The sequence below is a fragment of the Amphiura filiformis genome, chromosome 19 (genome assembly GCF_039555335.1).
Source record: "Amphiura filiformis chromosome 19, Afil_fr2py, whole genome shotgun sequence".
Classification (NCBI taxonomy): Eukaryota; Metazoa; Echinodermata; class Ophiuroidea; order Amphilepidida; family Amphiuridae; genus Amphiura; species Amphiura filiformis.
In genome coordinates, this window is record NC_092646.1 from 18,497,321 (window position 1) to 18,512,866 (window position 15,546).

Genomic DNA, 15,546 nt, shown 5'->3' on the forward strand with positions numbered 1-15,546 from the left:
CATTCGCTTGGGTGATCTACTAATATTATATATTTTATGACTGCAATCTGGCGTTTTCAATGCGTTTTAAACGTATCATGAAATTAACGCAAATATCTAGTCACGCTAGACTGAGTTGCAATAAATGTCTACGCTGATCGACCGAAAAACGATAGTAATGAACCCCGTTATACAGGGTGTCCAAAGAAACAAACAACAACAACAAACAACCCTCATTACGATGTCATAGTCCATGTCATTAAACGTGTGTGTTATTTCAATCTTTGATGTAGCCAAACCCCATCCGTGGACAGAGTTAAAAACGTGTACATTTCTTTAAAAGGGTATAGCTTCAAAAATAGTAAACAAGGCCACGAACCTATGGAACTTGGTGTATCTCATAGGAACCTTAAAATTATAGTTGTCCATGATGACAACGATAACAAAATAATAAGTTGAAATGCTAAATTGTGTCACATTGAGGTTTTCAAATAGTTTCGTAATTTGTATTCTGTACAGAGAATGGCTGGATCCAATCGCATTCTTCTCATCCTCGCATGTGTTGACGTGCTGCTCGTAGACGTATGTATGATGAAATCTTACAATGATGTCAACCTGGTTAATGTAGGAACATACCGCCCTCGTGCGTTCAGGAGGCGAGAGAGACGTTCAGCTCTTTTTCATAAAACTAGTACGGAGATGCCGATCCCCCCACAGGAGACTTGTCCGTGCAGGTAAAGTATAAAATAATAAAGAAATACACAAACAAGAATTAAACAGGGAAGGGAAGTACAGAACAGAAATCATACATTATCTAACGGCTGATCTAGTGGTGTATCTGCGCTTAAAAGGCACAACGTCTAACTTAGTCCAACAGGGATCTAGAATGAGCGTTTACGGCGTTTCGACAGTATTAACCAGTGTAATTTATATATTTGCTTTCCATGTATAAATTTGTATCATGTGTTATTATCATGTTTATTGTAAAGCACTTTGAGATATTTTATTGTACTGCGCTATAAGAACTAAATTATTATTATTATTATTATTATTATTATTATTATTATTATTATTATTATTATTATTATTATTAGTTTAAATGTTGAGGCGTTTTTCCAAAATTTGATATTTTTGGTGATATATCAAAAAAGGACATACCAAAGACGACTATTTGGGCACATAGTTTGTTATTGTTATTGCAGTTCTTGTCCACATACCTACGTTGCCATTCGCTTTAGTGATTTACTAATATTATATATTTTGTGACTGCAATTTGGCGTTTTCAAGCTTAACATGAAATTAACGCGAATATCTAGTCACGCTCCTTTTAGGCTGAGAAAAAAAATGCAATTTCTGAACTGCAAACTTATTTGGCCCGCGATCTGAGCTGGTCCTTTTCTATTGACTGTGTCTGTTACAGGCACACTCCCTCTGTAATCAAAAGCAGGTTCCGCCCATTACACATCCCTTAATTTCATTGTTTTCAGTTCTATACCATGCCAACATCTTGGTGAGTGTAAAAACAAGAGGACTAAAGTAGGCGACAGCTATGAGTACCAATTTGAATGCACGTGTTTCGAGGAATGGGAAGGAAATACGTGCAACATGTGTGATGATGAAAAGAAAAGTAAGTACTGATTCTTATAGTTATATTGACAGAAGAATTTTGTTACACTAGAAAGCGCCAGCCCCCGGGGTAAAAGCAGGGGGCGGCCAAATTGAAGGGGCGGCGGAAGAAGAAGGGGCGGCAAAAACAGGGGCGGCAAAAACGAAGGGGGCGGCAAAAAGAATTAATAAATAAAAAAGGCCGTAAAAATTTGATAAAGCATAAACATTTTTGAAAAATTGGTACTCAACATAAAAATGTGCTGCTTTAAAAGCGCTAGCGCCTGAAACCTTTTTTTTTTGCTCACAAAATGAGTACATTAAGGTTGGACCCCCCCCTCAAGTAGCTTGTTGAATCAAAAGCTAGCTACAGAGGGCTCAAACATGATCAAAACGCTCAGTTTTGTAAGTTTTATAGAACCAAAATCCTATCGTGATCGACCAGTAATGAAAGATTTGTATATACAAAGACTAACTTCAGCTGTTCAGTCTATGTATTCCGAGTTTTTGCTTTATACTCTCCTTGATCACTATTGTCAAAAGAGTGAAATTAGGAGTGACAATTGTATGATTTTGAATGCAGACAATTTCCTCAAAATTGATTGGATATGAAATTTTAACCTTTATGCCCAGTTAGACCTAAAGGATTAGGATGTTTCATCTGGTAAAACACAATAATATGTTTATAACAAATCCAAAAAATTATTGCTGTATAATGAGCCTAGAAGAAAATAGTGAACCACTCTTGCTTTATTTCAGTAACTATATGCGAAGACAGTTGTTTTGGGTTTAATGGTAATGGCGAGTGCAACGATGGTGGGTTTGGTCATGTATCATTTGACTGCAATTATGGAACTGACTGTTCTGATTGCTCAGCACGGTGCATGCGAATTCAACAAGAATCATCCACTCAAGAATCAACGACTCAAGAATCAACCACTTACCGAGAAACCACAACGGAACCTGAACCTGAACCAGAACCTGAACCAGAACCTGAACCTGAACCTGAACCGGAACCAGAACCGGAGCCGGAGCCAGAACCGGAACCGGACAGATAAGGACTTACGATCTATTCTAGGACCATTATTCTCACGAAAGCACGTTATGGGCAATTCAGTATCGAAGTTACGTAATGTTGCTATGTCAACGGCATCCGCGCTTGAGTAATGAACCACGATCGAAACAATCACCACACATGGCACTCGAAGGCATACCAAAATATCGTGATCCGGTAACCAAGAGAATTACGTAACAACTTCGATGCTGAATATACAGCTCGCAAACTGGACTGATCGTTTTCAAGTCCAGGTAAATGAAAACTGATTAGTCTGATTTATCTTTTTTACATTTACTTCTAGTAGCTGTTGATATTAGTATCTTTTATTTTGTTTTAATAATTTATAATGAATGATTTTTATTATCGTAATCAAATTGTCCTGTTTTATACACAAAGAAGAATATCTAAATGTGTTATTCTGAAATTAGCAGAAATTGGTTTATATCAACTCACGCATCTACTCTACCCACCCGCACCCTAAGGAATGAAATGACACTGACAATTTCAGTCTATGTTGCTAGTATTTTCTTCCAATCTTAAGATTAATCGAAGTATCAACATTTCCTTATTCGATAGACAATTCAAAAGCATGAAAATGTTATACCCACCTTTGCATAAGCCAGCAATATAATTTGCTCTTAAAAGAAACCCGATTTCAAAATGCATTCAGTTTCTTTGGAATCATCTGGGTTAAAAATAATGTTTGTTTCTACTCTTCACAACAGGGCACAACCTAAGACCAAAACTGCCAAAATACATTCACAAAAAAAGCCCTACATGCATACATGCCAATAGACTATACCATTATTTTAATTGGTACGCTTCTGCCATAGATGGGGGAAGTAACCCTCACATCGTAGACAACGTAGGACAAGCCTATGGTAGTGTATAAAAAACCGCGCGAGATCACGTAGAAGCATAAGCCGAGATAAGATTCCGTTCAAAGTCATAATTTGGTCTTAGTAACCATGCGGGGCTTTTCTAAAGTTGGGCCTACATTACAAGCAAGTCTGTCTATGGAAGTTTTCCGCACTCGCCGCTGTCGCTTCGTCAAGCTTGATTTAATAACAGGCAAAACAGAGACTTTGCGGGGGACGCGTGTTTTTCCTATGATATATACCACTATTCAAGCCCCCAAGGCTGAGTTCACATAGAAGTATACGGTATACGGTATTCGCTATACGAAATACGCTCATTCGATCAGGCTGAGTTCATATAGGGTATACTATGTGAACTCAGCCTGATCGAATGAGCGTATTTCGTACAGCGAATAGCGAGTATGTCAGTTTACCATTTTTCTTCGTCTTATCAAATGCTTGTAACTTTGCTTCTTGATGTCACATTGCATTCAATGAGGTGTCATAATGTGCAGAATTAGATAGTGCATCTATTAAAAAAATGAATTTACCCACATTATGGTTTAGGTTTTTAAAATTAGGACGATATACGCTGCACTAAAATCGAACACGCACGATTCCCACTATACTATACTATACGCAGGTATACGGCCTTTTCGAATAGCTCTTATGTGACCCGGTACTATGAAATTACCTTGCTCGATTTAAACTATACGCGTGCACCTGCAAAACGTGCATCGTATAACCGAATAGTATACTTCTATGCGATCGTAGCCTTATGTGACCCGGTACTATGAAATTGCCTTGCTCGATTTGAGCTATACGCGTGCACCTGCAAAACGTGCACCGTATACCCGAATAGTATACTTCTATGTGAACGCAGCCCAATGACCTCGCGACCTTGTTCAATGAGGCAATACGGTTCACCATAGTGATACGTAATTATTCATGCAAACAATTCAACAAAAGTTCTTACACTGGAGTCAAATCTGACTCTTATTTTAACATTTCCTGAATACGTCACCTGTAAATCCAGTAGCGACGTCAAACATTACACTCATAGAAATGACGTGTTCGCCTTGTTGGCGCAATTCAAAAGGAGTAAGTTTGGACAACTCAAAAAGTGCAAAAGTTGCCAAAACAAAATTCATTTTAATCCGAAATTAAAAAATGCTGAAAATGCTCAAAAAGTTCCGTCAACTAATCAACTTTGTTGGCATTACTTAAAAAATTTATGTAAGTCGTTGCGTCAACTTTTTAAGTAATGCCAACTTCTGAATTCAAGTTCACGGAACTTAGAAAAATAAACAAGGTTCAAAGAACCAATTAGTTGAGTTATTGTAACTCAACATGTAAGTTGATGTAACTCGTTCATATTAAGTTACTGGTACTTATTGTTTTGAGTTATTCCAATTTGGTACTTTGTTACTTAATTCATGTAATTGGATTATACTTTCTGCACAATTAGCAGTATTCAAATATTTATTTTTGTTATCAGTGCAAAATTTTGTATACTATAGCACACCTATTTTATGCTAACCTAGGCTAGTTTCATTTTCTGAGTTGTAACAACTCAATAAAGTAAGTGCAAATGAGTGCGACCAACATAATGATATCGAGTCAGCGTTACTCAAATTGTACGCGTTGGCATTACTCGGAATGTTGACGCAACGACTTGCATCAACTTACTGAGTAATTCCAACGAACAATTTGTGTAGGATATCTTGGTCACTCCATGCGTGGATAATCACATAAAAAAGAACCTAATTAAAAATCTATTTTTTTTTATAAAGGATTAAAAAGGTGATAAAATCAATTGACCTCCGTTTCGTTTTAATTTTTACGCGATTTTCACCATCTACGGCTGGATCGTGACAATTGGACGAATTGTCTGTAGATTAATGTATAAGGTTTCTATATTTGTAATAATTAATATGAACGAATCTGTTTTTAATTAGCTGCAATTAATGAGCTACTAATTGACAAACGTTTTATTTTTAAATATTCAATCTATGCAATAATTTAATTTAAATCAATTTAAATCAATTAGAAAACTGGTAAACTATGACACCGTTCCCCCAAAAAACTCAAAACATGCCATGAGACCCGGTTTTGGGATAAAATCCTAGATCAAAACTAGATTCCGTCCGGTTCCGTCAGGTTTCTATCGTTTCGAATGGTCACCGGACGGAATTGGGCGGAACCGGCGGCAGTGGCGTAACTTTGGTTCAGGGTGCCCGGGGGCGAAAGTAGATCGGGTGCCCCTAACCAATGGTGTGCATGGTGCAAAGCCCACCCCCCCCCACCCGGACAAAAAAATGAAAGAGAAAAGTGCTCTTCCGACAAAAATTGAAAGAGAAAATCGGGAACGCAAAGGAAAAGAAAAGGGACAAGAAGCCCGTTTTCCACCAAAATTCATCCCGATCATGGGCCAAAATAGTGCAAAATACAAAAGATTTGCTCGCTGCTCGCGCGCACAATGTCCCTATTATACTTTGATCAGCTCGTAATAGGCGGGACTTGTTAGGCTTTTACCACTACGCCAAAAGTAGACCCACGTTAAGAGAGCCATTATTTGACCTGTCCGGCCTATATTTTGTGTGTTAAAGAAAGTAGACAAAGTATATAGGACTTGCATTAGTAATTTGTGATGCATCTGGAGAGGTGTGACAAAACAATTCTCAAAGTAAAATATTTTGATATTAATCCGCGATGTTATAAGGCCCGCCGACTAGGAGCTGATCAAAGTATAAGCCCTTTCCACCCAGATCATGGGCCCAAATAGCGTAAAATACAAACATTTTGCTCGCTACGCCCGCACATTGTCTCAATAAAGCCTTTTTGGGAAGATCAAAGACTTAAATGTACATACTCTCTCTAAGAAAACCGGTATATGTATAATTCCCTCTGAAAATACCGGATCAAAATTATGCAAGCGCAAAATTGCTTTCGTTTTTGCCCTCAAATATTATCCCCCCGACCAAGAAAGCTTGCTATGCCCTTAATTGAAAGCCATATATAGGCCTACCTACCGAATAACTTTTAAAAAAATAGTGTTTCCGATCAAATTAATTTCATCTTTCAATGAACGTCATGTTAAAAAAAATGTTTTCATCTTCTCCAATGGCTTTACTTTTCAAGATTTATCACTAGCTGCAGTGACGTAGCTAGAGGTTGTGGCGCCCGGGAGCAAGAGTACAAAATACCCCTTTCTTCCTAAAACAATTGCGCGCGGGCGCGCGAAATGTCAGGCTTAAATACCACTAATTTGGTATAATCAAGTTGAATATCGGTCTTTCAAATGACAAGTTAAGGTGCACTGCGCGCGAAGCGCGAAAATTTTGTGTTGAGGGGGGCACCCAAATCACAGTGAAGATTAATTCTCTCCATGGTAGGTAAAGGTGTCCACTTCGTTCCTATAACAAAGTATTATCGTGTCGAAATGCATGTGTATCCAGGCCTGGCCAGGGTGCCCCTTAGCCCGGGTGCCCGGGGGCGCGGCCCCCCAGAGCCCATAGGAGTTACGCCACTGACCGGCGGTCAACCGTCGGTCGAGTTTTGATTTCATCCTTTGAAATATTACTCCGTTTTACAGAATTTCATAATTTGGTACGAATTTCATCATAGGCTATTGCCAGGTCTGTTAGAGCTTTATCAAAACCTCTAAAAGTAAACTCATGTCTTGTTTCTGGTTTTGTTCGAACGGATCACAGTTATGCTGGTTTCATACTTTCCTGCCGCTTGCCGCTCTGACGACGATTTTGCTTCACTGCGCAGTCGCACCAGAAACGATATCGTTTACCAGCGGCAAGCCGATATATCGATCACTCGCCAGCAGTTGAATTCAGATCAACTCGGGATGGAGCGGCGCGGCGCCGCCCTGATATATGAGAACAGGAAACGATTTTTGGTGGCGCAGAGCGGCAACATTGGCTTTCATTATAATCATGCCACTGCCGTTCAATGGTGTGCCGCTCCGCTTGCAGAAAAGTACAATGAAGCGTCACGCCGCTCAGCGGCAAGCGACATAAACTATTAGGCTTTTTCAAAAAGCTAAATCTTTTGCAAAATATATTTTAGCCTAGTGATGGCTTCTAACCCCAAACGCCGGCACAAGAACCGGAAATTGGACTTAACTTACTTCGGAAAAAGACAACGCGGTTGGCGCCGTATACAGAGCGCCAAATGTAAAATTGAACAATGTGTACCTAATTAAATAAGACGCACGATAACATGACTTTGAGTGTTAGTTGTCTTGCAGAATTTTGGGAGTGTATTAAGGGGGTACTACACCCCTCGATAAATTTGTGTCTATTTTTGCATTTTTCTCAAAAACTAATAACACAGTGGTAATGAAAGTTATGTATATTATAGGGGCAAGGAATCCAATTACTACACTGGAATTTCAGTGACCCAAGACAAGTGGTTTGTTATTTATGTTAAGAAATAAGGTACCTCGTTTCCTATCATATATGCTGAACCGCTTGTCTTGAGTCACTGAAATTTCAATGTAGTAATTGGATTCCTTGCCCCAATAATATGATATGCATAACTTTTGTTACCAGTGTGTTATTATTTTTTGAGAAAAATGCAAAAATAGTCACAAATGTACCACGTGGGAGTAGTACCCCCTTACATTTATTTCCAAAGAAATGACAGAGAGGAAAGATATGGACTCCCCCAACATAATAATGACAAAAAGCATTGCTATTCCAGCCAGTGTGCACAATTCAGCACAAAAGTAACTAATCACTCCGCCGGGCAGGGTAGGCCCTAACCTCTCCCACCTGATAACCTGTGCATACATTTTATGGTTTTGGTTTTGGTTTGATGTATTGGTGCTTGAACGTTGTCTTAGTGCCTACTCCCTTGATTTTGATAAAGCAAGACCCTTGATTTTGATAATTTCAGCTCTAAAAGACCCAAACATTTCATATTTCTGGTTTTTTCAGGCAATTTTAACCACAAAGCCAAAAAAGACCCTTGATTTTGACTGTTCGAAATTTCTTGATGTGCCCCCCCCCCGGATTTATTTTAGTGATCAAAATGGATTATTTTTGTCGTGGAGTAAAACAATTTAAATAAAATGGTTGAAATTGCTGGATTGTATGATGATGGTTGATCAACAAAACTTGGATTCAAGGCTTATTCGGGCGATGTAATGCAATCCCGTTACTGGGCCCGTTACACACAAAATAATATTAAGAATAATGATACAGATGACACGAAGATCGACATGTTGGAAATTATGTTGGAAACTGAGTTGAATATTTGATACAAGAAATGGTGAAAATAAAAAAATGCATACTTAGACGTACATGTAAGCGACTGTCCGTCAGTGTGACGACGAGAGGTACGGTATGTCTCAAACCCAGACAAACAGAATTTTCAATCTCTTTAACAAAATACCTCCTGATAGCTCCAGAATAATGCACCTTAAACTATTTTATTGACTTGTAATTCCCAGAAAGTAAATAAGGCCCTATTATTGTTCGATAATCAATCAATTATTTATTGGAATCTCTTATCGTAACAGTGGCACATGCACTCATGTCATGTGCAGTCAGTGCATCCAACATAAAAATACAATAACACAGAATAATATTAAAAACAACAAACATATTTCCCGGGACATATTTAGACTGAACAAACTGTGTGCTTACGTGTACAAATGTAAAAGCTAAAATTATATACACTTAAAATTCACACGCTACTTAAAACACTCGTATACATTAATACTCTACGTTCGCACACTTACGTCTACCCCCACATTAGACTCATATAATTTATATAACTTTCAATAAGACATAGGTAGCCTACCTAGTACTACCTGTATGTATGACGCCCGGGGGGATCACTCACATAAATGGTCTGTACGCATGCGTGACCAAAAAAACAAGTAAAAGGGGGTGTGTTTTTTAGGCAAGGCAAGTTACGCGCGTGACGCGTTTAGGGTCTAAAAAACAGTGATTTTCAAGAATAAGGGTAGTTTTCTGAAACTGGACAACTTGTTTAGGGTACCTTTTCAAATTGTTGGTAAATTATGACTCCAAAAAGGGTACATTTGTTGCATTTTCACCAGCCAAAAACTCATTAGGGGGTAAATTCTACACTAAATTACCTTATTAAGGGGCTAAATTTGCTGGTAGGGTAAAACTCGTTTAGGGGGTGTTTGAAAAAAATTTGGTCACGCATGGTCACTGTCATATTTGAGTGCCCCCCCCCCCCGGGGTATGACGCAATTATACAAATCCCTTAAATCCAGCTTTTATTAAACGTCCTTCAGTAAACCATCATGGAAGTACTATATATATAGACCATGAGTAAACATGGTAAAGAATACTATTATTTTAACATGTTTAAGGGACCGTTCACAAACACTTGTGGGGGGACTGATGCAAAAGGGGGCCCTGAAATTTTGACCCTCCTAGGGGGCTGAAAAATGACCACAAATTTTCCTGGAAAAATTGAGTTTATATGCTTTTCTATGGGGTTGACCCATAATTTTCATGTCAAAAAAGGGGGGTCTTGAAATTTTAGAGGTCTCTAAAGGGGGGGGGCTGATGCAAAAAAATATTATCGCGACACATTTTCAAGAGTTTGTGAAGGGTCCCTAAGTCCCAGCTAGTTTTCTTTCTAACACGCTTTCTCTCTTTTATATGTGCAAACACTTTTATAATATAGCTATTTGTACTATTTCTGTATTCTCTAGTTATTCTTTTGTTTTATCTTCCAAACATTTAACAAACTGTTATCAGTGGAATAGCGTAAGTCTAGCCAATTTTCGGCAATTTTCTTATGGGATTTTTCTAGAGGGGGAGGGGTCGGAATACCCGGGGCCGGGCTGCCACCCGGGCTGCCATCTCTCTCGGCCTACAAAAATTGCTTGTTCCCACAAATTTTTGAGTTCGTAATTTGGACCCCTTAAATTGAATATCAGCGTAGTAACAATAACATGCGCGTATTCTTTTTTTTTGGGGGGCTTTAGGGCGCCAGCCCCCGGGGTAAAAGCGGGGGAAGAAGGAGGGGCGGCAAAAACAGGGGCGGCAAAAACGAAGGGGCGGCAAAAAGAACTACTAAATAAACAATGGCGTAAAAAGCATAAAATTGTTTGAAAAAATGGTACTATACATCAAAATGTGCAGCTTTTAGGGCGCTATATAGCGCCTGAAACCCTTTTTTTTAATTATTATTTTTTTGCTCTTCACTTTTTCAAACGACCGAGAAAAAACATTGGGTCAACCTTTTCGGGCTGTTGAGGAAGGGGCGGCAAAATTGAATTTTCTTCAGCCACCCGGGGTTGGGGCGGCCACGGTACGCCACTGATTAAAGTTACCCCCGCTTCATCAAAATATGTTCTCCCCACCATAATTTTACCATGGCTCATATAAATCAATATTAGCGGCCCTTTAGAAACTATCGTCACAAGGCAACTATTTTCTTGGAGGATTTGCCCGGGGGTTTGTATGATGGGCGTTGGGCACATGATCAGAGCGAATATTATTTGCCTTACGTAAGTATTTTGGAATGTAAATAAAGTTGCACAGTCATGCAACTCTCTTAACAATGTAGAATCAATAATTATGTTGACCCTCCTTTTCCTTTTATGCATGTGCATCAAGGATGTTATCACGTGTTCCTATATATAATAATATGATATTTGATTTAAAGTGTCGAGAACGGACGGACTTCATCAACAGAAGTGCGCTTCTATTTTAACTTCCTGATACCAGAGAAAGCATCTACGAAAATGATGATTTTACTCACAGGATTCTCTATGGTGTTTATTTTCGCTGCAATGTTCGGCATGTTATCCTTATATTTGCCGCATACAGGCTCCGTGTGGAACAGCTTAGTTGTTGATTTGACATATGGGATTCTCCTCATTTGCGTGATATGTAACTACCAACTCGACCACAATTGGTCCACTATTTTCGAAAACTTAAGTAAGTCTCTTAGTTTCTCTTGGAAGTAATAGAGATATAATTACTATACTTCTTTAAAAGTCCGTGGGTGGGGGATGGGGGTCTTGGTTGAACATGTTGAGTGTACTGGGATCCCGGACTGGGATATCCCACGGTCTTAGTGTACGGTCTTAGGGTACCTTTTCAGCGATCATTGATATATCCATCAAGCATGGGCGGGTTAAGGGCTGGGGTATGAACGTTTGGACAGTATTTATTTTGGGACATTAGAGCACATCAGACATATCGAATTGCATTCTGAATATAAAGAATGTCATTCCGATATCAAATAATTTTGATTTTTTGAAATTCGCAATTTAATACACATTTTATGGCAAATCATTAAAATTGATATTTTTCATATTTAACAGTACTTGAAGTAAACTTTATCAATCTTATGATTTATACTTAAAGTGTATGTAGGTGGGATGAAAAGCCGACGATCAATTGAAAATTTTGACCTTTCGTATTGAAGATATGGATTTTTTTTTCCCAAAACACCAAAAAAAAAAAATTAGGTCTTTTTGGGAAAAAATCCATATCTTCAATATGAAAGGTCAAAATTTTCAATTGACCGTCGGCTTTTCCTCCTGCTACATACACTTTAAGAATATATCATTAGATTTATATAATTTACTTCGAGGACTGTTATATATCAAAATTTGAAAAATATCAAATTTTATAATTTGTCATAAAATTTGTATTATATTGTGATTTTTAAAAAATGAAAATTATTTGATATCAGAAAGACATGCTTCGTATTCAGAATGCAATTCGATAGGTCTGAGGTGCTCTCGTGTCCCACAAAAAATACTGTCGAAACGCGATAAACGCTCATTTTGGATCCCTTAAGTGGAGCCCAATCTGGCGCGTTTGGGCAAAAGCCTAAAAAGCATCTAATTTGAGCAAATTTATGTATGTGCTTTTTAGGTGCTTTTAGTGAAAAATTGGTAAACTGATGGGCTACAAAAATAACAAAAAGTATAGGTTCTCTTCAAACCGCTTTAATAACATTTAAATGTCGGGTTATATATAAACATGATAACAGGTAATGAAAGTTAAGTAGCTTGTCTTGAGACATGTCAGAGGGGGACTTAACAGAATCTTGTCAAAATGATGTGGGTAGGCCTAATCTTGTCAAATAGTGAGTTGGATACTTTTTATATTATCTTGTCAATTTGAATAAAACGAACACTATTAATTTTGATAAGATTATCGGTAGGCCCCTAAGTGATAATTTACCTAATCAAAACGAATAGTTACGGGATCAAAAATAAATGAGTAGGGATCATATTCAACTAGAGCGGTTACCGCACCATAGCTGAACCATGGGCTTCGGCAGTATATTGTGTTCATAATGATAATTTCAACTCAATTGGAGCATTTTGAAAACTTGACCTTTGACCCCTTTATGATCCTGTAATGATCTTAAATGAATTTTAAAATATTTGAACATGTTTAGAATGTCATAAGGATCATTGCATTTAAAATTCAGCTCAATTGGAGCATTTTGAAAACTTGACCTTTGACCCCTTTATGACCCCTTTATGACCTTAAAAATGAATTTTAAAATATTTTAAACATGTTTAGAATGTCATAAGGATCATTGCATTTAAATTTCAGCTCAATTGGAGCATTTTAAAAACTTGACCTATGACCCGTTAATGACCTTTAATGAATTTTAAAATATTTTAAGCATGTTTAGAATGTCATAAGGATTATTGCATTTAAATTTCAGCTCAATTGGACCATTTGGTATACTTGACCTTTGACCCCTTGATTGACCCGTGAATTTTAAAATATTTTAAACATGTTTAGAATGTCATAAAGATCATTGCATTTAAATATCAGCTCAATTGGAGCATTTGTGAAAACTTGACCTTTGACCCATTTATGACCCCTTAATGACCTTAAACTAATATTAAAATATTCTAAACATGTTTAGAATGTCATAAGGATCTTTGCATTTAAATTTCAGCTCAATTGGAGCATCTTCGGTTAAAATGACCTTTTTTGACCCATGTGACCCCTTGGATGACCTCTGACGTTAGGAAATATTTTTATTATATTCTTTACTCCTTCCTCTTTCATTTGACACCACAAGGGGGGTTACCTTCGTGGCATTTTGAGATATGTCCATTTCAGACCAAATGGTTAGTCAGTTAGTAAGCTAGTAACATCACTAATACCAGCAGAAATGAATTACGAAATTAGAGTGTACAGGAACTAGAAACAGAGATTCAACAAATTTATTTCCTTTGAAACCGAATCCATCAGCACACAAGAGATCTTTCCTTCCAGTGACGTAGCGTAGCTAGTCATATTGAGGAAAAAAAAGGGGGGGGGATAACCAATATCTTAAACATTAAGAAAATATGCACGAAGCCATATAGGCCTACGCTACACCAATATACTGCATAGCTACGCACTCTTAGAGCCATATACTCGTTTTTGAATATAAATTTGTCATTTTTGAAAAGAGAAACTATTCAGATGGGGAATGGGGAGCTATTGAAGTTATACATGTTTCCCAAAAAGACCTAAATTTATTTGGTGTGTTTTTTGGGAAAAATCCATATCTTCGATACAAAAGGTCAAAATTTTCAATTGATCGTCGGCTTTTCATCCCAGCTAAATACAAAAGTAGGCCTACATATCATTAGATTAATAAAGTTTAATTCGCACGCACCATTAGACTTCAAGGGGGGGGGGAAGTTGGGGTCGGAGCAATTTTTTTTGCCGTTTTCGCCGCCAAAGGCGACAAGTTTTTTTTTAATTTTCATGCATTTATACAGTTAGGTGGGGAAAGGTTTTTTTTAAGTGTTGGTGAGGAACTTTTTTTTGCTCATGTAGTGGGGGAAGTTTTTTTTTTCAAAAACTTCCTCCCCACCCCCTTGAAGTATCAAAAAAAAATCCATTTTAATCATTTGCAATAAAATATGTATTATATCGCTAATTTCAAAAAATCAAAATTATTTGATATCAGAAGGACATTCTTCGTAATCAGAATGCAATTCCATATGCCCGATGTGTTCTAATGTCCCACAAAAAATATTGTCCAAAGCCAAACGTTGCTACCAGAGCCCTTAAAATAAGAATCGTGTCAATATTAATGGGTAATCTTGTCAAATAATAAGTTGGCGGTCTTGTCAATCTTTGCAGAAATGCCAGATGACAATTTTAATAACTTACCGTTTAGTTTGCACATTTTAAACGTGTATTGTTGCACATTCGCCGGGACCAAAATAAAACCTTTGAGTAAACAAAAATTTCCTTTAAAAATGAAAGCGAGCAAAGAATTTGTTCAATATGTTCAAGAAGATGTAGGCGTATTGAAAATGAATCTTACCATCATGGTTGGAGGTATGCTGCCTGCGGTGGCGGCGCCGCGAGGGGGAGGCATGGGTGAACATCCCCTAGTCACAACTCTTGCCTCCACAGTTGCTCCCCCTCCCAATAAAACCCGAAATTCGGCAACGTCCACTTTTTTGGGCACAATTTGCTATAAAAACTAAAAAACTCGCTTAGTCCACCAGCACGTGTTACTCGTCATTACCATTATGGGGCTATAAACAAAACGATACTTTATGCGTGATTCTGGTTTGCTTTGACAAATATGTATTTATTTTCTATTTTCAGCAAAGCCAAATACTTCAGATGAGATTCTAACATTATCCATTGTTCTTGGATTCTACATATACGAACTTATAAGGATCATACTACCTTTTCCTGAATTATCGAAGAGCTACTATAAGAAACACGTGCTGATTTTCCATCATTCCATGTCGGCCACTGGCGCTTTCATCCCACTTTATTTGGGATACACCGGCTATGCTTCGTGTCGAGCGGCGCTGTACCATGAGCTGGGTGTTCCGGTGCGGGTACTAATCCACATGATGCGTATTCACCATTGTGACAAGATGTACATTTTCCTTGCAGACTTGGTGAACGTCGGAACCGTGTTTTACTTCCGTGTGTGGCTTGGTACCGGTGTTGCCTTAGAAGTTTTTAAACACGTGGATTTGGGAATCGTACCGAAAGCTATGGCACTTGTCATATATATGTTTAATATTATGTTGGTGAA

At 37.8% G+C, this 15,546-nt stretch overlaps 1 protein-coding gene across 1 annotated transcript; it reads left to right on the forward strand.

The window, feature by feature from the left end:
- The first annotated feature begins 501 nt into the window (after positions 1 to 501).
- Positions 502 to 2,774, forward strand: LOC140140278 (uncharacterized). Its single transcript, XM_072162066.1, has 3 exons — positions 502 to 713; positions 1,467 to 1,606; positions 2,344 to 2,774. The coding sequence occupies exons 1-3, from the start codon at positions 502 to 504 to the stop codon at positions 2,640 to 2,642; spliced, it is 651 nt and encodes a 216-aa protein (XP_072018167.1). The 3' UTR covers positions 2,643 to 2,774.
- Positions 2,775 to 15,546: the final 12,772 nt, after the last annotated feature.